Source organism: Charadrius vociferus, unplaced genomic scaffold (genome assembly GCF_000708025.1).
Source record: "Charadrius vociferus isolate BGI_N301 unplaced genomic scaffold, ASM70802v2 scaffold273, whole genome shotgun sequence".
Classification (NCBI taxonomy): Eukaryota; Metazoa; Chordata; class Aves; order Charadriiformes; family Charadriidae; genus Charadrius; species Charadrius vociferus.
In genome coordinates, this window is record NW_009647750.1 from 697650 (window position 1) to 722607 (window position 24958).

Below are 24958 nucleotides of genomic sequence, written 5' to 3' on the forward strand. Positions count from 1 at the left end.
AGGAACTTGCTGTGGCTTGGGCTCAGGAGGCCAAGATAAAAAATAAAACTCTGCCTGGTTGTTAGGCGCTCTAGCTGGGCAGAATTGGCGAGTTACGGTATGCGAGTTCTGCCAGAGCTCCAGAGCTGTTGTACTTCTTCATGGAGTGTGTGTGTTGTTAATCGGGGAGCTAAACCAGTTTGTCTTCGGGTTGGTTCAGGACTGAGTTTAGGTGAGGTTGAAGGCTGTGCAGCTTGGTTCCAGACCAACTTCAGCCAAACTTCAAAGCCCTGGCAGTGCTTTAGTTTGAGGTGGGAAAAACTAATGTTAGCTTTGCATTGTAGTTCAGAATGATTATTTGTGTTCACTCTTATTCTGTGAAGATATCAGCTGGGTCTGTCTCTTTAGTCCCTGATTTTTTTTTCTGATCTTTTTCAACCAGTCGCCTTTCTCCATTTTCCTGCTAACGTTATTTTTAATTAAAATGTAATAAACATAAGTCATCATGGCATTTCTGAATGCTTTGGATGTGCCTCATTAGTTGTGTTTTTTTTCCCCTTCCTCAAATTAGTTGATAGGAAATTATTGTGTAACTTTTCATTAGTATCGTATTTGGAATTGAGCGTCACACCAGTTCTGCTTTTGTTAAAGTTACTAATTCTCAGGGTAAAATCCCAGCAAATAGAAAGCAGGTTATAAAAGATTATCAGTCACGTCAAAGAAAAAACAGTGACTAATGTCTAGATTTGACTTTAACTTGCTGGGTTATCTTAAATTTGAAACTGGCCGTCTTAAATACTAAAGGTAGAACTTCAGTGAACCTGTGCTGGTGACTCATCCTGCTGAGAGTGGAGCTAGTGTGCAAGGTACGGCAAAGATGAAGGGAGTCATGTCATCTACCCTTATCTTGAGTTTATTTTGATAGACTTCCGGGAAACCCAGTCAATACAGTATTAGCTATAAACCACTGTCTGTAGTTTGCATTTAGCTAATGAATAACACTGTTTTAGTGAAGTTACTTTTTAATTTTATGTGTAAATGCTTTAATTGAGCATTCTTTTTATAGAAGAGAATAACTACAAATTGCAAATACAAAGAATAAGATGTACAAAAATTTTTAGTGTAGCATTTTGCATGTTTTCTCACAGTTCCCTAAAATGGAATGCTTGTTGCTTTTGCTTTAGTAATAGAAATCTGCCGTGAAGGATAAGTTTTCCTGCAGTTTAACTAAAACTTTTAGAGTAGTCAACTTCAGAACTGTTAATGTATACTTTGATTTCTGATTACTTGCGTTAGTGCCTCTAACATTATATTATATATATGCATGTGTATAACATGATCTTTATAAGTAAATATATTTTTAAATTGCCTATGTAATATGTAAATAATTACGTGTATAAGTTTGCCCACTCATTTAACTTTGACAAAGCAGAAAAACTATATCTGTATTGGGGCAGACTTACAGTGCAAAATTGAAGGTACGCTTTCCTAAATAACGTATACAGAATCTTAGGGTACTGTATGTGTGCATCTTAGTGTTTTAAAGATGCCCATGACTAAGCTTTGAACCAGCAGCTCTTTTATCTTAATGCTATGTTATATCTGTCTTTTCAGTGTTCTCCCTGTACCTGTCTTTAAAGGATATGTTCATGAATGGAGAGAACATAACTGAGGAAGACTTGGATTAAAGAGTTAGCTATATTTGGGGGATTTTAATAATCTTACTGAGGATATTTCTGTGTTGATACTCCCCACCACCCCAGAGTTCTGTACATAAACATCCTCTGAAAACTCACAATACCAAAGCCTATAGTTAAAACTTTATGTTAGTTTTTGTAATAAAAGTCCTTAGCACTTAAGCTACAGAACAAAACTGAAGGGACTAGGATAGTATTTCAATTAAACTTTAGCATGTTACCTTCTAAAGAATAGCTTAGATCGCACATTAGTTTCTTTGATTAGTAAAGTGAAAAGCAAAGGGATGAAATAACTGTAACGCTTCAGGTGAGACATACCTAAGGAAGATCAAGTTTAAAATTACACTACTTTGTTATTCAAGTGTTTTTAAAACAAAAATCCTGTCCCTTTTGAAAGCACAGAGGAGTCAATGTGCAGTCTTGTGTGTCATGCATGGAAACAAAATTAATTTGACATGATGGACATAATTTTTTAGCTGAATTCTTAAAATGCCAATTAATGTTATTTTTAACTTATATTTTAGAAACCTAACATTGAAATACTTAAGAAGTGAATGCCTCTGGATTTTGGAACAAAATTGGTATGTATAATGAGCCTTCAAAAGGCTCATGACTGAACATTTATTTGCATTTTTGTTGTCTGGGACTGTTTCTGTTTCCTCTGGTTTTATGCCTGTGGAAAGGAAGAATGGAACACATAATAGTCAATGTGACACATAATAGTCAATATGTATTTGTTAAAATCAACTTGTTGATTTAACCCCTTTTTCTTCCGTGAAAAGCTTTATGGCTTGGAGGGCATTAAATAGGTGCTCTATTTCAATGTTAGAAACATAAAACTTTTTGTGGAACTGCTGTAAATAAGCAGAATGGAAAATAAAAATCCCACAGAATAGTTCAAAAGATGCTGAATAGCTGTACCTGGAGTGACTATTACCAATGTCTTTTGAAAACAGGCCTTTGTTTAAAAATCCTTCCGTGTCAGTCATGTCTGAGTCTTGTGCTGTTGAATATTAGTGATCTGGCTGAAAGGACAAACAAGTAATGGCATTGAGCAGGGAAGGGTTGCTAGTGTGTGAACTTGGATGAATATTTTCAGGAAACAGTTCTGAAAAAAAGATGCTTTTTGTAGGATTAAATGAAAGTTATTACACCTAGGCAGGAAGAATTTGCTATATAAGTACAGTTCAGAGAACAGTAGTTCTGTAGAAAAGAATTTAGAGGTTATACTAATAGGTTGAAAATGAGTCAACTGTAGATGACTGCTCAGGAAGGGCCAAGAAAACCACCTGTTTGGGCTTGTATGAAAAGAAGTATAGTCTTCCACTGTGTAGTGGAAGTAATAGTAACTCAGCTAAAATAGTGAGTTGCACTTTGGGAGTTGCAGTTCATAAAAAAAAAAAAAACAAAAAAAAAAAAACCAACCCAAAACCTGTGGGCTGTTGGGAAAGAACCCAAAGGGTGGCACAGCAGGAGGTGCCAAGAACCTAACTTGCAGAGTAATGTTAAGATGTGGGTGCAAAGACAAAGGGAGTTATGTCTTTTCCAAGTCCAGAGTGGACAAACGTAATGGGCTTTGGTAGTCGAAGTGAAGATCATTAGATAATGAGAGCTCCTAAGAGCATCAAAGCTCAGAGCATCAAAGGGTGTGGTGGTTGTGAAGTTTCCTTCCTAAATATTTTCTGGGAGAAGTTTGGCTGAATTATCTGTAATGAAGAGCAGCAGTGAATGATGCTCTATATGGTAAAGGGTTGAAGTAAATGACCTGTTAAGGTCCTTTTTAGCTTAGTGACATCATCCTGTTCACAGTTAGGAAGATCAGTTTTTAGACAAGAAAATTGTGAATTCTAGCATATAAATATTTTAGCATATATTTAGATTACTTCTAGGACTAAAGACTGTCTGCTGAACTCTTGAGGGCTGGTGGCCAAGTAGGCAAGTTGGAAGAATCCACCATGTTTACTTTCACCAACTATAATTCTTGCTTCCACACAATGTACAGCTTGTGGAAGTGATACTAATTTTCTTTGGCTGGTAACTCCCTCATGCTTATCTGCTTTTAAATGGAAAATATTATTTCATCTCATGACACCACTTTTAGGGTATCTGAATGTTTAGGTAGCTTATTTGTTACAATAACTATATAACATCTTTTGAGGGCTCTGTGTGTGCTGTTTTGGGGAGAAAAGGACTTTTGAGCAAGGAGACAAAGAAGTATTTCCTTGTGTTTCAGATCAGATCTTGTCAGCATTTGTGGTGCTTCTCAGTTACATCTTAAAAATAAGCAAACAAACTTTGTGGCTAATCTGGACTTGCTTATGTCTCTGCACTTATGTCCCACAGTTTTTTTCAGAAAACTTTTTCTCCATCTCTCCCTGTCTGATAACCTTCAAACTCAGTAGACGTCCCCTGTGTTGTCTGTCACTGTACTGTTGCACACTGAGAGTTGTGACTCATGATACGAGATGATCCACAGGCAGTTCATAAATGGCATTGTAAATGTTGTAGCTTCTGTGGGTAGGAAAGTCTCGTCCCCTCGTTACATCTCTGAAATCAGAGCAGCGAACTCCAGAAACCTACTAGTCTTGGATGGATGAAGTATTCTCTGTGTGAACTTGATTAAAGAACTGTTGCAGTACTACACCAAACACAACCAAAACCACTGCCAGCTTTGTTTAACTCCTACATTTTCTGGCTTCTCTCCTGTTTATAACTTAGTAGTGGCCCTGGCTGCTGGAATGGGACAGCTTTGGCATGTCCCAAAGCTGAAACATGAGAGGAGTATTTATTTCAGAAATTGCTCATTTCATGGCATTTTCTTTTCTTATTTCCAAAGATAGTAATTTTTCTTGATGATATTTACAAGGACACATTAGTTCCTCTGCTTTTATTAAGTCTTAGGGTTAGAATTAAACTACTGATTTCATGAAGTGTAAAAACTTCCTGTGCCTGCTATTGCTTTGACTTTGCAGCTGTACGTGTCAGTCCTACACATGCGAATTACATCTGCGCTGTGTGCACACTGAACCAAATCTCTTCAGAGAGAAGCTGGGTTTCACCACGTGCTGCAGAAATGGTCAACAGATGTAGACATCTATATAAACCTTACATGGAAGCATGGCAGTCCAGCCCAAGCAGAAATGGGACTGGCCATGTCTGTTTGGACAAATAAACTTAGAAAGAAGAGCTAGCATGTGAAGAAGCGGTTAAGATTTGAATTGTGTACAAATGTAACAAAGTGGTTGTTGGGGAATCAAAAACTCTTAAATGTGTTTGGGACTTGAAGGAGAGTGGAACTACTAGTTTTGAAGTGTAGCAGCTTTAGGGCATTTCTAAGTCTAAATTCAGAAAACTACCTGTTAGCTTGCAAGTTTCCCTTATTTATCTGCAATTCTTCCTGTATTCCAAAGAAAAGCAGCCTGTGCTTCTCCCTTTTCTCTGAAATGGAGTGGGTGGAAGATGTCAGGAAGGGACTAGCTCTCTACCTCTGTCAGAAATGTTTTCGTGGAGATGAAGCTATGCAAGCCAGGGAGAAGGGGGGGGCGGGGGAGGGGGGGGAAGAAGTGGCTTTGCCAGTATGGTGAGTTCTGTTTTAGTAAAAAGCTACACTAGTAAAAATACTCCCATTAGTAATATAACTGGAGTAGCAACTGTTGAAAATAGTGGTAGAGTAGAAAAGCTCAGCAAAAGAAGTCCCTCTTCCCGCAGGTGATGCTATACCAATATGACATTTTACACCAGTTGGAGCTAGAAGAACACTTTTAGCTTGATTACCTGAACAGTGTGACTTAAGACTGCTAGAAAAGATGGTAGAGAGAACAGTCACAAAATGCTCTTGATGTCTTTTTCTTGCATTAAAAATGCGTTTGTCCTTCAGGGGACTGAAAGTCTTGCTTTGAATTCAATATCAGAGAAATATTTGATGCAGTGAGTGATGTGGCTTGTTCTGGTCTGTCTCCCACGCTAATGATTTGTCTTTTTTGGTTTTGTTTGATAGGTGATTTTGTATCCTGCAAGACTCTACTTAAGTTTATTTTTAAAAGTTGCTAAAAAATGACAGCAGACCCTTGCAGTTCATTCACATTTAAAAAAGGATTAAGGGAAGAGGATTTGAGAAAAGTAGTACCGTGTTGAGTGGTTATTAGATGGGACTGTTTTCCTCTACTTTTTCACAGCCTAACTGGATGCCAGTAGGAGGATCTGTTCAGTTTTAATGTTAACCTACCTGTAGCTCTCTGCTAGGGTTTTCCTAGGGGTGTAGCAATTAATTGTAGTTGGAAGCAAAAAAAGCAGGAATGTACAGGGAAAGGTAGTATTGGAAGAAAAGCGATTTTGAAGAAACAGGTGCGGGAATCGGAACTGAACTAGCATGGCAGACTGGAATATAAAGTAGAAATATTTCGTTCTGTCCTTTTCCTTGCCCCCTTTTCCTTTCAAATCAAAAGCTTGTTAATGCAACTTACGTCATACGCTATGCTTCTGAGTATCTGGAAAATAATTGCTTAGGGACCTAAATGCTAGTCTTGGCATATCTGTGATTGGTGTTGCCAGGAAATAAAAATTGTTTTATCTATAGATGTTTTCTTCCTTTAGAACAGTTCTTTATACTGTCATAATTATCAGTTGTCTTGAAATCAAAGCCTAAAGATAGTTTTCATTTCCCTTCATACTTAACGAGAGCTTAATCACCTTGAAAGTACTTTGAGCTTTATTTTTCAGTTTAAAAGTTATTTATAGAGATACTTTAAATTCAAAATCTTGTGTGTTAGGTGGAATCCAGGATCTCCTAATCGCAGCATGTATCAGGAGAAAAGATGCACTGAAATAAATTTTCTTGTTAAGCTGGAGGTTGAATATGTAAAATCTTGATTTCGAGCCTAAAAATTGCTATCTTCTGCTACGCTGTTGTTGAAGGTCTTACCTAACTAAATTTGGAGTCTTGGCAGGCTAGGTGAAAGATTTTAAACTGTAAACTCTCGATACTTACTGTAGCTAAGCTGAAAAGATGCTTCATACAGGTATGGGAAACTTTCTAAAATATATCAACAAACAGATGCCTTATTTCTTGTTCCAGATTTTCCTGTTGGTTAGAGGATAAAGACCTGTGCATACATCTCAAGCTTGTTTGTGTTAGGGAAAGTACTATATGATTAAACACCCATTCTAATCTTTGCTTTCATTGTTCTAGTGAGTTTATATGGAAGAAAAGCTGTGGCTGTTCTCAGACTCTCTTACAGACTTATTTCAATGTAAGTAGTTGTTTGCTCAGTATTGTCAGTTACGTGGTGTGCCAGAGACCTGAGTACTTAATGAAAAGAAAAATAAATGACATATCTTTATTTTTTCCTTAACTTTTTCCAAAGAAATTTTATTTGTTCAGGTTTCTGTTTCTACACGCCAGGTCAGAAGCCCTTCCTTCTGCGTGTTCAGACTTGTTAGTCACTCATCCATGGTTCAAGCTTACACATGCTTCAGAGATTGCCTTTTTTTTATTTCGAACACTCAGAGCTGAGACCAGTCACGTGAGCTGTTGAGATTTTCCTATACAGTTTGCATTTCTACCAGTTTAATTCTGATGTTTTTATCTTGCTCAGGTTTCAGTCTCGCATCATCTTGTGTTGAGTAACAGAAGTTCTGCTGTTCATTGATCAATGTGACAGTCTTTAGTAGTTTACGAGATGAGCCAAACTCGTGGGAGATATGACTTCTGTATTGGTCTGGTGTTGGCTATGAGTTCCAGCATTTTCATCGGAGGAAGTTTCATCCTGAAAAAGAAAGGCCTTCTCCGGTTAGCTAGGAAAGGCTCCATGAGAGCAGGTAAATAACACGTTTATGAAATTTGCTGACATTTAAGTTTTGCCATTTAATGGACTATTACTGAACTTACATTCTTGTTTGACTTTTTTTGTTTGTTACAGGTATATGTAACCTAAAACATAGAGCTGATGAGTTTTTTTCTCTGATGTCAGATATACCTAAGTCTGTGTGTGATACACACTATTTCATTTGCATGTAATGCCCTCTAGGGAAGGATTCCTTTGCATGTCAGTTAAGTTGGAATTGTACTTACAAATTGAAGTTAGAACCACCATTCTTAACTAAATCTGTGCTCCTGAATGAGTGACTTTTGGAGAATGTTAACTGCGTTTGCGTTGGTTTAGAAAACTAAAAATTGCATGCAATAATTGCATATAATGAGTAGTGTCCCTCAAGGTTCATGCTGGAACCAGTACTATTTAATATCTTCATCAATGTGCATGCAATAATTGCATGTAATGAGTAGTGCCCCTCAAGGTTCATGCCGGAACCAGTACTATTTAATATCTTCAGCAATGGCATAGACAGTGGGATCGAGTGAACCCTCAGCAAGTTTGCAGATGACACCAAGCTGAGTGGTGTGGTTGACATGCCCGAGGGATGGCATGCCATCTAAAGGGACCTGGACGAGCTCGAGAAGTGGGCCCGTGTGAACCTCATGAGGTTCAACAAGGCCAAGTGTAGGGTCCTGCACGTGGGCCAGGGCAGCCCCCGGTATCAGGACAAATGTGGCCAACCATATCCTGGGCTGCATCAAAAGCAGTGTGGCCAGCAGGTCAAGGGAGGTGACTCTGCCCCTCTGCTCCACTCTGGCAAGACCCCACCTGGAGTACTGCATCCAGCTCTGGAGCCTGCAGCACAGGAAGGACACGGACCTGTTGGAGCCGGTCCAGAGGAAGGCCATGAAAATGGTCAGAGGGCTGGAACACTTCTTTGAGGAAAGGTTGAGAGAGTTGGGGTTGTTCAGCCTCGAGAAGAGAAGGCTCCGGGGACACCTTATTGCAGCCTTTCAATATGTAAAGCATGCTTAAAAGAAAGACAGAGAGAGACTTTTTACAAGGGCCTGTAGTGACAGGACAAGGGGCAATGGTTTGAGACTGAAAGAAGGTAGACTTAGACAGGATGGTTGCTGCATTCTCAGATGATTCAGAAGGTTGAATCTGAGTATTTTTAATTCGGTACCTTTCACCTCTGCTCTGATCTTGACATGCGTAATTCATGCTCCCTGGTTTGGAATGGGAAAGTGTGACTACGTTTCACACATTTGTACATGTAATCAACCACATAAGCCACAGACAATTTCCAAAAAGCAGCACTCTCGTAAGAGACACATAATTTGTCTTTTCATGTCATTACAGTGAGTTGAAAGAACTGTTTTTCAGTGGAGTACACATAGGGTTATCAGTGCCATTTCTAATACAAAAGAAATAAAATAACTAGTTTTTACAGTAGGCTGTAGGAGGCACACACACATCAGAAACTTGAAGATTTTTCTTTCAAACCCTCTTAACTATAAAGCCTAAGTATCAAAATGCTGCCTGTGTTGTTAAGGGCATGGGCTGCAGAAATGATTTTATGTTATGGCGATGTTATCAGTGATGGGGCTTACTGTTTGTCAATGTGTGTTTTTTAATGAAGTAGCAAACATTCTTTCAATTTTAGGTCAAGGTGGTCACGCGTACCTTAAGGAGTGGCTGTGGTGGGCTGGACTTCTTTCAAGTAAGTATCAAAAATACATCCAAGTTAAGTATAAAATCCAATCTGTGTTATATAATTAAAGTAAATAACATATGATGGCAGCAATGGTTACAAAAAAGGAGTGAGATGGGGATTCTACAATATGTGGTAATGCTGTCTGGTGATTTGATGAGTGCAGCTCTAATGATTTCAATCTAACTTTTTTGACACCTGAAGTTCTTTCTTTAAGTGCCCTCTTTGGGCAGTGGAAGTAGGTAGATGTCACTCTTCCTCTATCTCTTCGCTAGCATATGCATTTAGGGTTTTACCTGAGCTTAGATATACAGGATTCTTTAGAGGGAAGAATATTTTGGGATGATGCCTATTTTCTGAACTTTTTTTGGTTTTTTCATTGCTTAAACTCTCAACTCACTGGCGGTGTTCAGGTAACTGTAGCTTAATGTACGCATCATCCTGTATCCTGCTATTGCAAATTTCTCCATGCAAAAGTTGATGACTCGAGTAGGCAGGCTGGGGAGCTACAACATAGACACCAAAATAAAACACCTTCTAATTTGGCTGAATTAATTTTAATACCTGTTATAGTCCCCCAGCCTGTTTTTAAAATACAATAGCAGGGGAGGTGGGGGGGGGTGTTCTGCTAGTACTGTTAGCTGAATGCTGTAATTAGAATTTTCCATTGTTCCCTTACTGCATGTTTGTGTCTGCAAGAACACTTGCACTGATTCACAAGTTTGTTGCGTAAGACAGCCTAACTCCTTTTCTTAAATTGTTCTTCTTATTACTCTGCAGTGGGAGCTGGCGAAGTAGCTAACTTTGCTGCCTATGCTTTTGCACCAGCTACGTTAGTGACTCCTTTAGGAGCTCTCAGTGTTCTTGTAAGGTAAGAAACACTAACAAACAGCAGAGTGATTTCAGAGAGGGAAGTAAAATATTTATTTAGAAATGTGTCACTGAATTATGCTGTAATAAATGTGGTTTGTTCTTAACTGTACATAAAGTGCACTTACAAACATCAGGAGTAACTTTTAAGTTTCTTGACGTGACTGCTCTAAAAGGGTTCTAGCAGTGCAGTGAATAGCTGTCATCTTCTGTGTTTCAAAAACATGTTGTATACAACACAGTATTTTAATTCCCAATTAGAGGTAAGATTTTTGTCTTTTAAGAATTATTTTTACAAGTGCTTAGGTACAGAGATTTTGGGGAGGTAGTATAAAAAAGGGGTTCTGGGGAAAGATGCCAGATATTAACAGGTAGTTCTGTCCATAGCAAAGTACCTTGAGACAGAAAACCAACGATGTAGCTGTTTTAAGTAAATGCTCAATTAGTAGATTTACTGTAACTGATTTATGGACATTAATAGTGTTGCTGCACGCTGTGTATGCTAGTGACCTGTACAGTCAAAGCAACCTGTAAATTGATGAGTAAATTAATGAGATAGTACTAATTCCATGTTTCCTGGTGCATTTTTTTTTTCTTAGTGCCATTCTGTCATCCTTCTTTTTAAATGAAAAACTTAATCTACATGGAAAAATTGGGTGTTTGCTAAGTATACTGGGATCAACTGTGATGGTAATTCACGCTCCACAAGAGGAGGAGGTAGAAACTTTGAATGAAATGTCCCACAAACTAGGTGATCCAGGTGAGAAAAACGCTGGCTTGATATGTATGCAGCCCATCATTTCTTTATTATAGTTTCATTACCGCTGCTTTCAAGTTCCAGGAAGATAGCCTGTGTCTGCTTCATGTTGTGAAAATTAAGTAGCCATTGGAATTCTGTGACATAATTCCATAGGGAGTGTTGCATGATGCCAGTGAACCTGTCAGGCCTTGAACGAAGTGTCTTGATGTGAACCACTGCGATGAGAGTTTAAACAAATGCAGCAGCACATTTGGATAAACACAACTTCTATAGATGTTAATGGACGTGCTATCCTTAAAATGAGAAAGCAGGTGCCATGGTAGGTGGCTGCTGAGAAGCGTAATCCGGGAGACGAGCTCCTGTGCTTACATGGAAGATAAGGCACTCACAAGTACGTATCCGCAAAATACTATGTATGCAAAGACAATTCCCATTTTAAACACAAGGAAATCGCCAGCACAGAGATTAAAAATCTGATCTTAAGGAATTACCTGATTATTGGGAATCTGCAGGTGAATGTAGCAGCCTGCCAAAACCTACCTCCCTAAAAAGCATTCAGACACAGGCCCGTATCCAGTGGCAGCTACACCTCAGTGACTCTGTGCATAAGGCAATCTCGCAATCTAATTCTGGACTCATCTTGCTGGTAGTATGGTACAGGTAATACAGCATCCCCGAGTGTCATGCTTTGTTTTAGCTAGCTCATTCTAAAATTGTTTTAACTTTGATGTTGGAGGAGTAATGAGAAACATCCTGAACTCTTCTGTTTAAGCTTAGCATTGTTAATGATGTGTGTTTTCTTGGTACCTCCAAGATGCTTTTGCTAGTGTATGTAAATAACAAGGTTTCTTTTTTTCTCCCCAACCACAGGTTTTGTGGTCTTCGCAACTCTTGTTGTCATTGTGTCTTTAATTCTAATATTTGTGGTGGGACCTCGCCACGGACAGACCAACATTCTTGTGTACATAACAATTTGTTCTGTAATTGGAGCATTATCGGTCTCCTGTGTCAAAGGTTTGGGCATCGCTATAAAGGAACTTTTTGCAGGAAAACCAGTGCTGAAACATCCCTTGTCTTGGATTCTGCTGCTAAGCCTTATTGTCTGTGTGAGCACGCAGATCAACTATTTAAACAGGGCTCTGGATATATTCAACACTTCGATAGTGACTCCGATATATTACGTAATCTTTACAACATCTGTTTTAACTTGTTCCGCCATCCTTTTCAAGGAATGGCAAGACATGGCGGCCGATGACATTATTGGCACCTTCAGTGGCTTCCTGACTATTATTGTGGGGATCTTTTTATTGCATGCCTTCAAAGATGTTAATTTCACCCTAGCAAATCTGCCCCTCTCTTTGCGGAAAGATGATAGAGCAGCAAACGGTACTTTGCTGAGCACGTACGACTGCTTTAATCATGATGAAGAAAGTTCTCCCTGCTTAGGTGAAATACAGTCCACTGAGAGTCTCTCAGCCAGGAGAAATGGAAGTCTGTCAGCCTTCTGAAAATATCTACATGTTACTTAAGAAAAGAAGATTCTGTAACTCTGGATTATTTTTTTTTTTCTGCTGTGAAATGTCTGAGCGTGTCTGGAAACTCATGTACTTTTTAACAGTATGTGTAGACAATCGTTAATTTTTATGTTCAATTAGTTTGGGTAAAGAACACGGAAGGGGGGTTTATTTGCCTTATTTTTACTTTAAAAATTACTAAAATGACCTCAGACCACAGTTGGTTTTGTTGCTTAAGTTATGTGTAAATACTGTCATTTCATTCTTCTGTTTTAAGATGTATTGCACTAATGACAATTTTATCAAAAATAAATCGCTTTATTTCTGCATTGGTGGTAAAAAGATTGCAGCGAACCTGAATCCTTTGTACTTGTGCCCTCCCTGAACACTGAGCGACTGTAAACGTACTGAAACAGGAGCTGCGGTTTGTAAAAGAGGAAAGGGAAAGCTACAACCAAGCAAGATGAATCCTTGAAAATGCTGCTTAACTAAAGCTGTATGTTAAACTTGCAGGATTTATATCAAAAAAACCCCAGCCTTGCCAAATCAGAGTAACTGGCTGGCAGCAACAAGGCGGGAGCTTCTGCTCTGCTCAGGTAGGTGAGGTGGTAGCTCCTGCCGTGCCAGTTTATGCAGGAGGAAGGATTTTAAGTCCTTAATAGTAGCCAAAAAAAAGCTACTCCCTCTTCTCTAAAAGAGGCCAGGTTCAGTGTTTGCTACACCACCCTGCCCTGGCTCTGTGGAGCTGCTCTGTGCTTTTGATGGTACAGCCTCAGTGCACAGAATTGCAGGGGTTTTTGCAGTAGTGCGGTTACTGGCTGTGACACTTTCTGAAAAAGGGCCAGAAAATTGGAACATAATGCCATTGCTTAAAAAAGTGGTGAGGGAGGTGAGTGGTAATTCAAGTTCACAAAGGCAAAAAAAAAAAGAGTTTTTGTAAGAACATTTCTACTATAGTTAGAAATTATATGGGACAGAGACAACTAGTTACTGCTCTAAGTTTCTAAGCTGTCAGTGTTTGCTGTTTAAGAGTATAATTTAAGATTATTATTAGGAGGAAAAAAAACAGTTCCTACCTGTGAAACTAACTCTGCTGCCTTCCTTTGGTACATCGTGTGCAGGAGGGGCTGAGGTGTCACGCAAGAGAAAGGTTCTTTAAACTCTGGCTGAAGAACAGGATTTGAACTGCCTGATTTTAAGGGACATCACATCAGCAGTGCTCAGTCACGGAAACTCATCCCTCTAACACGCAACAAAGAGCACAGTCACGGGGAGCGGCAGGGAAGAAGTCAAACTGCTGAGAAGTCACCGAACTCTGGGTTGGCACTTTGGCCTCCAGACACACCGGGTTTTGACGATAAATAACTAAAAATGAAAAAGTTACATCTTTTGCGCACCTCCCTGCATTTTTCCTTTTACGTAGGAAAAGCAGTTATACCAGCTGAAGAGGTTTTAGCTCCCATCAAGTCTAATAATCCTGTTGAAAAAATAGTAATCTACCTTTGAAAAATGTGAAGCAAACATCTCATGGGACTAACGTCTGAATTCTCTTAAACTCATACTAAAGGGAAAAAAGTGATCATAAAGTACATATGAATGTGAGTAGTTTCAATATGTTAGAGACGAATCCACTTGGTGCTGCCAATTAACTAGCAAGAAATGGAACTTTCTTTATTCACACTGTGATTAGTTATTTTTAAATAGTTCTTAAACAAAAAAATCAGGCTGTATTAACCATTTCTGCAGCACATTGCCAAGCCACAGCCTTTGGTGTGTGAGATTTATCCCTAAACCAATGATTGTCTCAACAAATTATTAAAGTTGTTCATTTCCTCAGCTGAAGCCTGAAGCACAGGGAATAATGTTTGGTTGACTAGAAATCTTCTTGGCACAGTGCTGTGAAGGACAAAAAAGAAACATTTCTTAAAGAAAACTGTCTGTTAAGCGTCTTGTAAAAGAAATCCTGCAACGAGCTGGCATAACAAAGCACGAGTGTTTCCTACTGCTGTCTCCCACACAGCGGCAGCCTTGTGTGCGCTCTCACCACAACAGGGACCACTCCAGAATGGCAGCTCTCGAGCACACACATCCTCGGAAAACCTGTGGTTGTGGAAATTGGCTTATAGATTGGCTGACAAATCTCTATCCTCTGTTTCACTGAGGAATTTCACAGTTAATTTCTTTTCTTTCTTCAAAATCCAGTTCCTTGCCAGCCCAGTACCTACACATTCCTCATCTCCTGCACACCTCCTCTGTCAAATGCTCGTTTCTACCCATTACAGGACTCGATTCCATTGCTGTGAAACCTCTGAAAAGAGCTGAGCAGGAGAAAAGCTGGGCTGTAACTGGACCTTGAACCAGCAAGAGGGAAGGGAAGGGAAGAAAACGGGTTCTCAAAAGGATGCCGCCTTGGTGTCCCACCAAGAAACATTAACCAGATATCATTGACAGAAATCTGTATCCTGGATAAAACGTGTAATTACCCGTCTCTGTCTGTTCCAGGTGTCTTAACTCACATTTGTTTGGGGTTGATCCTACCAGCCAACCGAAAAGCTCCATTAGGATCCTGCAGTACGCAAAGCAGGAGTTCTGCTTTTGTCTGAACAGGCTGCTTTAAAATGCAAGTTTTACAGCTGCAAAGTTTTACAAACAATTTTACTGATGCCGTGTTTGCATGATACAGTTAGTGTAATTAAACAAATACTTTCCATAAGTAAATCATGATTAACATCATTAGAGTTTGTGTACTGGGACAGATTACACCTGATCACTGTAGTCAACATTCTTGTAAACAAGAATTCCTTACCGCGTGTAAACATGTATTTTGGTACACAGGTACGTATCGCCAACCAAAATGTAAGTTGTGTTAGAAGCTCTCATTAGGAAAAAGTAAACAAGTCCCCGTTCTAATCAAACTACTGCCTTTTAACAAGATCAGAATACTGTCAGACACCTCCATGTTAAATAACTTTGAAACAATCACCTTAATTAGCCTTCATTTCCATAATTACTGATCTCAGAGAATAGTTTTGCAAAGAGGAAAAACAATCAACTGACTAGAAAAATTATTCACAAAGCACCAGCAGAGTTTGTTGGTTGGGTTTTTTTTTTAATAAAGGCTAATTAAGCAATTAATGCTCTAATACAAACAATTAGGATTTGATTTCTAAAATTTTTTTTCTACAGAACCGTTTCCTGCCCTCCACAGCTATTATTTTGATAGCTTTGGGGGAAATTACGCCAGTCCAGTCTAAAATGGCCACCTCCATACAGGAATGCAAAGAGATTTCAAAAATCTTTTACAGTCGCAGGTTTTTAATCAAAGTGTATAAAATTTTAGCCTAGAAAAATAAGTATAGATTGTATACAGTTACTGTGCTTGGAGACCGAAGAGGACAGTGCAGCACTCGCACGGCGCAGGCATACTGGAAAAATGCAGGTGCGAGTACCCCTTAGAACTGGTGATGTGGTTTGCGGTTGGGTGTTTCTTTTCCTTTCTCATACTTTTAGCCTAAATAGGTGCAAAAAGTATCGTTAGGAGGGAAGCCTAGTTGCTGGCAAGGGACTGATGAATAGGTGGCTGGAAGCAGCGCACGTGTTCCACGGGTGTGCTCTCTCCGTCACCGGACTTCAAATACTTGTCCAAAATAGCAATTATTTCATCATTCAGAATCTGGAACTTGCGAATTCTCTCAACCATTTTCTTCAAAGGCTGCAAACATCAAAAAAAACCCCATAAACAGATGCGCAGGAATTAGCTTTGGAGATTAAAAGCCTTAGACACAAAAGCAGCAAATGCTGTTACCTCACCTCTCCCACTAATGTTATGAATGTTTCCATTACACTGCTAATCAAGTGAAAATCTAAGGAAAATTCTGGGTTTTGACAGTACTGCTTTTTGTACAAAGAAGGGCAATTTACAGCAGCTTTGTCATAACTTGAATGCACATATATGTCATGGAAAGCATTAAGAAAATCCCACGTATTCAGGAAATCGGAATTCTCACAAACCAGTCTTCAAACTCCCGTACTAATGCCTTAATCTTTTGTTCCTAAACCCCCCAGTGCCCTCATTTTCAGCATTTCATCCTAAAAAGCGATTGCTACACCTACACTGCATCTGAGTACAAACAGCTCCGATTTACTGTCGTCTGTATTACTACTGCGAATGCAGAACAGATGTTTTCAACTCACCACATTCTTTATAACCTCGTCCTTGCCATCGTGCTTTTGGACTTTCAACAGGTGGTAGCAGAAATCCAGCACATCAAAGCGACGCTGCTGCCCCAAAAGGACGATGATCATACAGCCCGCCCAGTGCAAGCCGTCCCCAAAGCACTGCCTGAAACAGGGAACACGCCACATAAAGCACGTCACGCCTGTGTCTTCAGAAACATATCCGTAATAAATGCTCGGGAATCAGCCATTATACTGAACTACATATGCATCACTCTGGAGTATGTCAGACATTAATCTAGAAAATACTGCAACTTCTCTAGTAAATTAAGTTCTCTTTGCAGATACCACAAGCGATGCAAATGGATGCTTAACAAAAAAACAGAAGTGCATCGCCCTCCCAGCTTTACACAACGTAGTGTTTACTCCGAAAACATTCACTCCCCATTAGACTCCAGCGGCACTGCACTTCCATTTTCAAAGGTAACAACATTTTCAAAGAAAGCGAAGTGGGAATCCAACACCACTCTGCTCCTTTGGGTTGAGGCATGAAAGGAAGCAAACGCCCTGGGCTGTTGCCTCCATAACTGCTCAGTGAAAAGCATGTTACAGCTCAACAGTTTTTCAAAATAAGGATATTATCAAAATTAACAAAACCAAGAACTGCAGTTCTTGGTTAGCTCATGTTAATCATGCTAACTTCCAAGTGCTCATTCTTGCTCTTAATTCAGAGAAGAAAATACCTGTTCGAAATACGTGCACCAACACTCAGCTATTTTACTTAAGTTCAGTGTCCACAGGGGTGTGACTGCTACTGAAAGACACGTGCTAGGGCCTGTTTGTCATAGGATTGCTCATTATACACGGCCAGTAATGAAAATAGAGGGTGATTTTTGTTAAAGATACAATAATATCTGTGTTCACGGATTATGAGCCCCTCCCAGCGATGGCAGCCCTTTCCCTTGTTTCCGCACTAAGCTCTTGCATATGGGTGAACAAACGCCTCCATTCTGGGGCCCCCCGGCCAGTTACAGGGAGGACAAGCGGAGCACTGTTGGCCGCAGGTGGGACCGCGGGCAGCTGGCAGTACGTACTCCACAGTGAACTCGTGCGTTCCCACAGGGATGCAGTAGACGAACTGCATGGCGCTCCAGAGGCGATGGAATTCCACGCACTCGTCCACATGCATCACCCCGTTGCTGGGCAGGGGCCCGCGCCAGATGGGATCGTCCAGGAAGGAGCGGATGCGCGTCAGGATGACCTCAAACATGGACAGGCCGCAGCAGAGGCGTTCTTTGGTCAGCAAGTCCCCTTCCCTTGCGATTGCTATTTGCTAGAGGACGGGAGAAGAAAGAGCAAAATCCTGGTAAAAGCCACTTGACTGAAAGACTTTATTTAAAAAAAACCAACCAAACAAAACAACAACATGTTTTTCAGTTTTGCTTGGTTTATTCTAGGAGAAATATCTCCTGACTTTTAAGTGAGATCAGAGACCACTAACCTGTGGTTCAGTTCGGTGGAAAAAACATTCAGAGAAAACCATGAAAGCCTTTTCAAGCAGACAGGCTTGAAATTAAGTAACATTAACTGCAGTAATGCTAATCCTGGACTAGTCCCAGGAAAGTTTAAAGCATTCTTTGCCTGAATGGAGGCAGAAAGGAAAACCAAAGATTTCAGTGCTCTGCTGCTACTACGGGCTGTAACTCCTGCCTGGGCTCTTCTGCGTACCTCCCTCAGCTGCTGCTGCTAGAGATGGGGAAGCTCCAAAGACAGCACGAACAGGCTCAGACAAAACCCATAGATGGCAATGCCTGTTAGTGCTTGTCCCAGCTTGTGCCATCACATCGAGAGCGCTCTCCGACAGCGCAACAGCACCTACCAAGCTGCAGCACGTATGATGATAAAAGCAGCCTGAAGTCTGCTTCAGAGCACTGCGCTCTTAGTTTCTGCTATTCACATGCCCGTCACTTGTAAACTGCTAAGGTTAGCAGGGAATTAATGTACCTCTCACACTGAGAGAAAGGAAAATTGTGCTGAAACTGCAAAGGCAGTTCAAGAACGTTCTCTTTGGTCACTGCGTTTCCAGGAAAGCTCAACTCAGCTCATTTTCCTAGAGTTTCTAATGATCTGGCCGAGAGGAATAATTTGTTTTAAAATATATGCATACACGTGCACAAGAAAACCGACTGCTTTTGGTGGAATTTGCACTAGGACCTCCCAGTCTGGTCTTTATACCAAGAGGGTATCACATAGCAACACACATACAAATTAGCATTTTCCCCAAAACATGTCCATTCCACCCCAGTCTCAAATGTTTTAAACTTCTGAGCTTTAACGGCTTTACCAAATCCATGGATCTGAAAAAAAAAAATAAAAATCCTGTTGTGTGAACAAGCTGGAGTGCATGTTGAAGTTCTGACACAGCTGTCAGCACGTGTGAAAGGACGGGCTTTCTTGAATTGCCTCTGACACAAATGAGAGTGATTACCTGGGGTGTTCCTAGTCTTTCAATGAGAGGAACTAAATGTAGTGGAGCATATTTTGATTCTAGTCTCTTCATTTTAGCATCAAGTCTTTCACCCTCTGAAAGAAAAAAAAAAAAAAAGAGAGCACTGATTTATTTAATTGGTAGTCAACCTAATTTTATAAATTGAAATTAAGCAAGAAAATTCTTATTTTTACACAATCTTTATTCAGTGCAGTAGAAAATGGGGTAAATTATTTTTACAAGTCTAAATAGTTGGTTAATCTTCAATGTGCTTTTAGAAAAAGTTATATTTTAAAATGTTGCATTGTATGTGCAAACAAAAAGAAACCAGGGATTTGTAGTAGAATACATTTAATTGACTAAACTGAAGACCCAATACAAGTCTCTACTACGCTGCTGATGATAACATATTTGACTCCCACTTGTACTAAGCCAACTAAATTGTCCTTCTCATACATAAAATGTGTGATTCTAAAAGGGGGGGTATAACGCGGGTGGAATTCTGTGTATAACAAGGCTTAAAAAAGCAGTTGATACCCCCTTGTCACTGGCAAGTAGGAAATGTTCTCCGGCAAACGGGAAAATACTGTTTACAATGGTCTGGTTAGTTTTATGCAGAGAGGCGAGTAGCTACGGTGAGTCTGGAAATATTCTCAAAAGACTTTTAGCTGATGAGATTTCTCCGAGCAGGACAGATCAGCTGCTCTGGCAGCGAGAAAGGGAAAGGAAAGGAGGCACAGGAGCAACACAGAAAGAAGCCGGGGTGTGTGTGTGTCTGCGTGTGTCTGCGTGTGTGCAGAAGCTCACTTTCTGATGATGAAGGATGAGGAAAGCAGACACCAGAGGAAGTAATCCTGCAAACATTCACCACTGCATGCCCAGTTTAGTAAAAAGGTATGTGAAAAGTCTACTGGTACGAGGGACCACTTGTATTTACTTACTCTGCTGACAGACTTCCTATACCCTGTATGACCAAGCCTACCCCATTTAATCGACAATCTTATAAGAGCTAAACAGCACCTTCGGAAAAGCCTCTCACCACATCCACATAGAGGGGTAATACTGCCCTGGGTGTCCATCCCACTTCTCCCTGTCACGGTATTCCTCCTCTTCTTGTAATTTGCGCTGAGCCTTGCTAAGAAGCACATGTTTTTCAGCCAGGCAAACAGGCCTGAATCTGTTACCTCTGTCCCGTAATTAAGAGCCGTGTTGTAAAGAATGACTGGGGACAGTCACCAAAACCACAGCAGCAGGCAAGAGAAGAGGAAAGCATTACCCAGGGAAGGTGTTTTGACTTAGCCAATACCTTTGACGTGAACTCTGGGCAGGATATTCTGGAACGGCGCTGCATGCAACAGGTCACACACCTCCTCTAGGGACTGGAACAAAAAGGAAACAAGAAGCATTTAGGACTGAAGAATCCCCAAACCACACCAGATCCCCAAAATGGGCTTTCAAAAGCATGTTGTCACAGAAACACCAGAGGGCAGCCAGCCTCCAGCGCCGGAACCACTATGAGCCCTCGTTCTCCTCACGGGATCACCCCCAAAGACAATTTGATTCACCGGGTTATCTTAGATTCCCAAATAAACTCCAGCAGCTCTCCTCCCACCCTCAGCTGGCAGTTTGTAAAGGACAGGGTATTTACTAAAAAGACTAATGCAGAATGAGTAATTTTGGTGTGAACGCGGCAGACGGCTCCTGCGCAGACAAACAGGAGGGTGAAGAAGACGACTCACTGCTTGGTTATTTTTACCAACGCTATTCCCACAACCCCTTATCTACCGTGGTGGGTGCATCTCCCCACCAGGCAGGCTGAGACACACAATGACAGCATTGAACCACCTCTTGGGAAGTATTTTACACCTTTAAGGACAGGGGAGGGGAGGAGACAGATGTCTCCTGGTTCTTGGCCACCGTACATGCAGAAAAAATGCAGAGATGACCAGAAGCAGAGGCATGACTTTGCTATGCCCCTCTCCTCATTTTTGGAACAGTGGCTGTACTCATTTGTAATCCCTCAGCCCTAGTATCAGAAGAGGTGTTCACAGCCATAACCTCAATAAGGCCAGGGCTCATGTGCCTTTCCTATGTCTAACTCCTTGATGGAAACACCATGAAAACGCCTGTGCTAGGCAGTCAAGGTTAAGGAGACCCACCCACTAGCAGAGACGCACTACAGACCTGCATTTTGCACTGGGGTAAAGTCTAGTTAGGTTATGATAGATGACCACAATGGAGAAATACTGAAACACGTGACAGGACATCAGGGCAGCACACCGAGGGCAAAAACAAGAAGAGGGGCAGCAAGCAGGGGTATATTACTAGAAAGCATCCCCAAAGTGACGTCTCAAAGAAGATACCTCCAGCGCTGATGTCACTTTAGTACACTCTCAAGCAATCCTCCCAGGAAGCAGTGAGGACCCTCACCTGCCTGACCTTTCACCACGTACCCCATTAGCGTGAACCCAAAGTAATCCAGTTCTTCATTTTGTTTCAGCTATCCCATTACTGAATATGGGTTCGTTGCTCGTCACCTGTCCCTCCAACTACTCTCCACCACAAGGCAGAGATCCTCTAACACCATGAACAGGACTCTGAGGAACAGCATGTCTTCGTTACCTTATCTAACATCAACAGCTTTAATACACCCTAGAGAAGGATTCTTACATGAGGATTTATTTTTGTGCAGCAGCAGGCCCCTGGCCAGCTTGCTGAGGAAATGACGTCGCTGGTTTGCAGTCAGCAAAGATCTCTACGTGACGGGCAGCCCAGCCTCAGTGACAGCACGTGCTCGCACAGTGTGGGCAGAGCACCCCGTACACACAGGCAGGGGAGACTCCCCACACAAGTCTCGAAGGCACTACGCAGGTAAAGAAAGGGAAGACTGCACATTTGTTGCTGTTCTGGTCCATAAGCAATGCCCGCCTTTCCCTTTGTAAGCACCCAAAAGCATGAAGACAAAGAAATTACACATCGGGCCCTTTTGTTTGAACAGCCAATAGTAATAATGTGGAAGAAGAATGGGAAAAGAAAACAAGAGGTAGGGATAAAGAGCAATTGTAGCACCGTGCCCTCAGCAGCAGGCAGCTTTGCATGCTGTAAGGTAGAGGCTGGGCATATAGGAAGCAGCTGAAAGACTGGACGTGTTTCACAGCTTCATTCAAGCTAAGACAGATGAACGAATGTCTGGCAGACCGGGCGCCGCTGTCAGGCATCCTAGCAGCAAGAAGAATGTCCAAGAAGTCCGCGATAACTTTGCGATGCTTCAGATGACACCAGGAGTGACAAGCAGGAAAGGAAAAAGTACCAGACGCACAACTCACTGACATAAAGAGAATAGCCACACTGTGACTGACTGCAGGAATACTGTATTTGATCATAGTTTATGATCGAGGTCATAATATTTGATCCTCAGGTACTGCACACAAGGCAATGTCTCTCACCCAGCGAAGTCAGGCATCCCTGCTATCTCGCAGACGTGAAAGCCCCTGCAAGACTGTAAGAGATCAGAGCAGAGAACTGTTTCTACCCATCTGCCCCTCAGCAACAGCAAACTTGCAGATTTCAACCTTGTTATTTGTGACGTTAGTAACAAAAATTGGAGAGTACATTTTGAGAGACAGATGGGTTTTAAACTAGCACAGCAGGCACCTACCAGACTCTGTTCAATGAGGAGGCAAAACAGGACAGCATTTCCCACTTCCCGCAAATTCTGGAAGCAGACAGTCTTCAGTTCTGCATATTCAACGATGTCCTTCAACTGATGGTGAAAAAATTCCAAGATCCCTGAAATCAAAAATGAAGCACAAAAATTAAATCTCAGGAGCTAGAACGAAGTCCAGTGATGATCACACAGGCACACCTGCTACCTTGGGAAAGCAGACAAAAGATTCTGGTCGTGTGGATAAGAGTCACACAGATCAGGACTATTTTTTCTTTCTGCCTCAAAAGCACACTAACTTTCTAACCAATTTGCCTATTCAAAGGCTGCACTGAATGTGCATACGTACACTGTGTCAGAGCACAACTAACTGAGGGTGCAGGTTTAGAGTTCTCTCTCTCCATATATCAGCACACAAGATTTTTTATCTCCAGACATCCCGTCTAGAAGAAACTGAAAGGAGCAGTATTTGAATACATTAAAAAATCAGAGGTTATGAAGTGTTAAGCCAGTGGTGTGATGACCTTTTTAACTGGATAAATCATGCACACTGGAGTGCCAGCTTCTCACCCCTGGAAAAGGGAGCCAGTGTAAGAGGTAAGAAAATAATTTCCAAGGGCAGGAAGATAGACTAGGGCTCTCATCTACTATGAGTCCTGTTTCCAGCCTCTGTCCACCAACCTGCTGCACCACCCAACACGTTCAATTTGCAGCTATTATTTTCCACAATGACAGAATCAGCAAGGAGGAGAGTGCTAAAAAGACAGGGAACAGGGGTGGTGTCTGGCTATGACTCTGACAGTGCCGCAGAAAGCCAGAGGTGATCTGCAACCTCACAAAACAATTAAATACAGAAATCACAAGTCAAGCTTTGCTGGCAAGGGTACATCAGATCCCACTAACAAGCACAGTCAGAACACTGTTTCTGTCAAAGTTTGCCAAAAACTGTTAAAAACCAGCTAAAATTATGATTCTCAAAACCACCTAATCTACATAAACATATGTCTTTTCCACCAAACCTCTCCCAAACAACAGTGACGCGTAGCATGCTGGTGGATTTCCAGCTCCTTCCTCCTCAGCCCCAGAAATGTTGTGCAGTCCCTTGGTTAGAGACAAGCCCAGGAAGCTTCTGCAGGGACCCGAGCTGGTCAGCACCGCAGAGGTTAAAGCAATGTGCAGGATGGGTGACGAAAAGTAGAGAATTGCAGTAAGTCAGACAGCTCTCTGGCTTTTTACAAGTTAATTTTTATCAGCTTTTTTTCATCTGTCTGCAGAAGCCCGGCCCTTTTAAAAAGCCACCAAAAACCTCGACTAATGACAGAAAGAAATAATACATCGTGCAAAGCTTTCAAACTGCATGTCACATACAGCAGTTCATTTCCATTACACTGAATTAAGTCAGACCGTTAAATCTCCACCCCATGACATCTAAAGCAATTTAGAGGAGACAAGGAAAGACCACAGATGCCCCCCACTGCCTTCCCATGTGTTCCTTGGGCGCAGCTGACCAACACTTCCCATGCAGGAGATCAGACTTCAGTATTTACCCAGCAAGGCAATGGCTGAGAGGGGAGCACCCAAATATAAAATAGAGCCTGGAACATATCTATGCCAAGGAAATCCCTCAAATTCAGCAGAGGAACTTGAAAACATACATTGAAGGAAGGACTGTACAGCTAACCCACACACTTCTACAGAAAACCTCACGTCATTAAAATTAGTAACATGAAACATCAATAAAGTGCATGGTGAGGGGATGCAGGGCTGGCTCTGTTACATCTCAAAGAACTGTTTGTGAATAGAATATTTGCAGTGAATGAGTGTTCCCACACACGTTCAGCAGAGATAAATTTCAGACCTGACTTGAGTAGTTTAGTGACTCAATAGAAAAGCAGAACTGAAAAACTAATGGAGATAGGTAACAAGTGTTTGCTGAGCTTGATTTATTCAAAAGAAAATGCACTTAAATCTAGCCAAAAAGCAAAGAAGTCATGCCAGCACATCACCAACTCCCCCCGCCCCATAACATGGGGACAACAGAATGAAAAAGCTCTGCAAAAAACTGTCCGTATCCATTCGACACTGCAGTATAAAGGCCAGTTGCAATTCCCAGGTGGTCAAGCAGCAATGAGCACTTTTGTTTGCTCTTTAAATACACCTGCCCAGCATAGCAATGAGATGTTGCAGTGCTGAATACTGGGATTCCTATTTTAAACATGAGGTTGAAAAGGCACATTGGTACGACAGAAAATTTTTCACATAAAATTTTTGATGCTAGGGAAA

At 41.1% G+C, this 24958-nt stretch overlaps 2 protein-coding genes across 5 annotated transcripts in view; one reads left to right on the plus strand and one right to left on the minus strand.

Moving 5' to 3' along the window:
* Positions 1 to 2198: 2198 nt before the first annotated feature.
* On the plus strand, positions 2199 to 12660 carry NIPA2 (non imprinted in Prader-Willi/Angelman syndrome 2). 3 transcript variants are annotated; one of them, XM_009882103.1, is made up of 7 exons: positions 2199 to 2257; positions 6865 to 6925; positions 7278 to 7493; positions 9156 to 9212; positions 9984 to 10074; positions 10673 to 10833; positions 11704 to 12660. In XM_009882103.1, exons 3-7 carry the CDS (start codon positions 7355 to 7357, stop codon positions 12339 to 12341), a joined length of 1086 nt encoding a protein of 361 aa, XP_009880405.1. In that variant the 5' UTR covers positions 2199 to 2257; positions 6865 to 6925; positions 7278 to 7354; the 3' UTR covers positions 12342 to 12660. The 3 variants fall into 3 exon arrangements, with proteins under 3 accessions (XP_009880405.1, XP_009880404.1, XP_009880406.1); XM_009882102.1 differs by having other exon boundaries at positions 2201 to 2257; positions 7271 to 7493; XM_009882104.1 differs by lacking the exons at positions 2199 to 2257; positions 6865 to 6925; positions 9156 to 9212 and having other exon boundaries at positions 7355 to 7493.
* Positions 12661 to 15448: 2788 nt separating this feature from the next.
* The window catches only part of CYFIP1 (cytoplasmic FMR1 interacting protein 1), a 59950-nt gene continuing 50440 nt past the window's right edge, over positions 15449 to 24958 (minus strand). For both annotated transcript variants that reach the window (XM_009882106.1, XM_009882105.1), the window contains 6 exons: positions 22670 to 22800; positions 20318 to 20390; positions 19012 to 19106; positions 17618 to 17856; positions 16542 to 16689; positions 15449 to 16059 (listed from right to left, as the gene is read on the minus strand). In XM_009882106.1, coding sequence (XP_009880408.1) covers positions 15895 to 16059; positions 16542 to 16689; positions 17618 to 17856; positions 19012 to 19106; positions 20318 to 20390; positions 22670 to 22800 — 851 coding nt within the window. In that variant the 3' untranslated portion in view covers positions 15449 to 15894. The remainder of the gene's footprint in view (positions 16060 to 16541; positions 16690 to 17617; positions 17857 to 19011; positions 19107 to 20317; positions 20391 to 22669; positions 22801 to 24958) is intronic.

What these genes read in the sequence shown, in the direction of transcription:
- NIPA2 (XM_009882103.1), top strand. Translation starts at nt 7,355, where the DNA reads ATGAGCCAAACTCGTGGGAGATATGACTTCTGTATTGGTCTGGTGTTG. An exon ending in GCTCTCAGTGTTCTTGTAAG is followed by an intron (nt 10,075 to 10,672) that starts GTAAGAAACACT and finishes TTTTTTTCTTAG; the next exon opens with TGCCATTCTGTCATCCTTCT. An exon ending in CCACAAACTAGGTGATCCAG is followed by an intron (nt 10,834 to 11,703) that starts GTGAGAAAAACG and finishes CCCCAACCACAG; the next exon opens with GTTTTGTGGTCTTCGCAACT.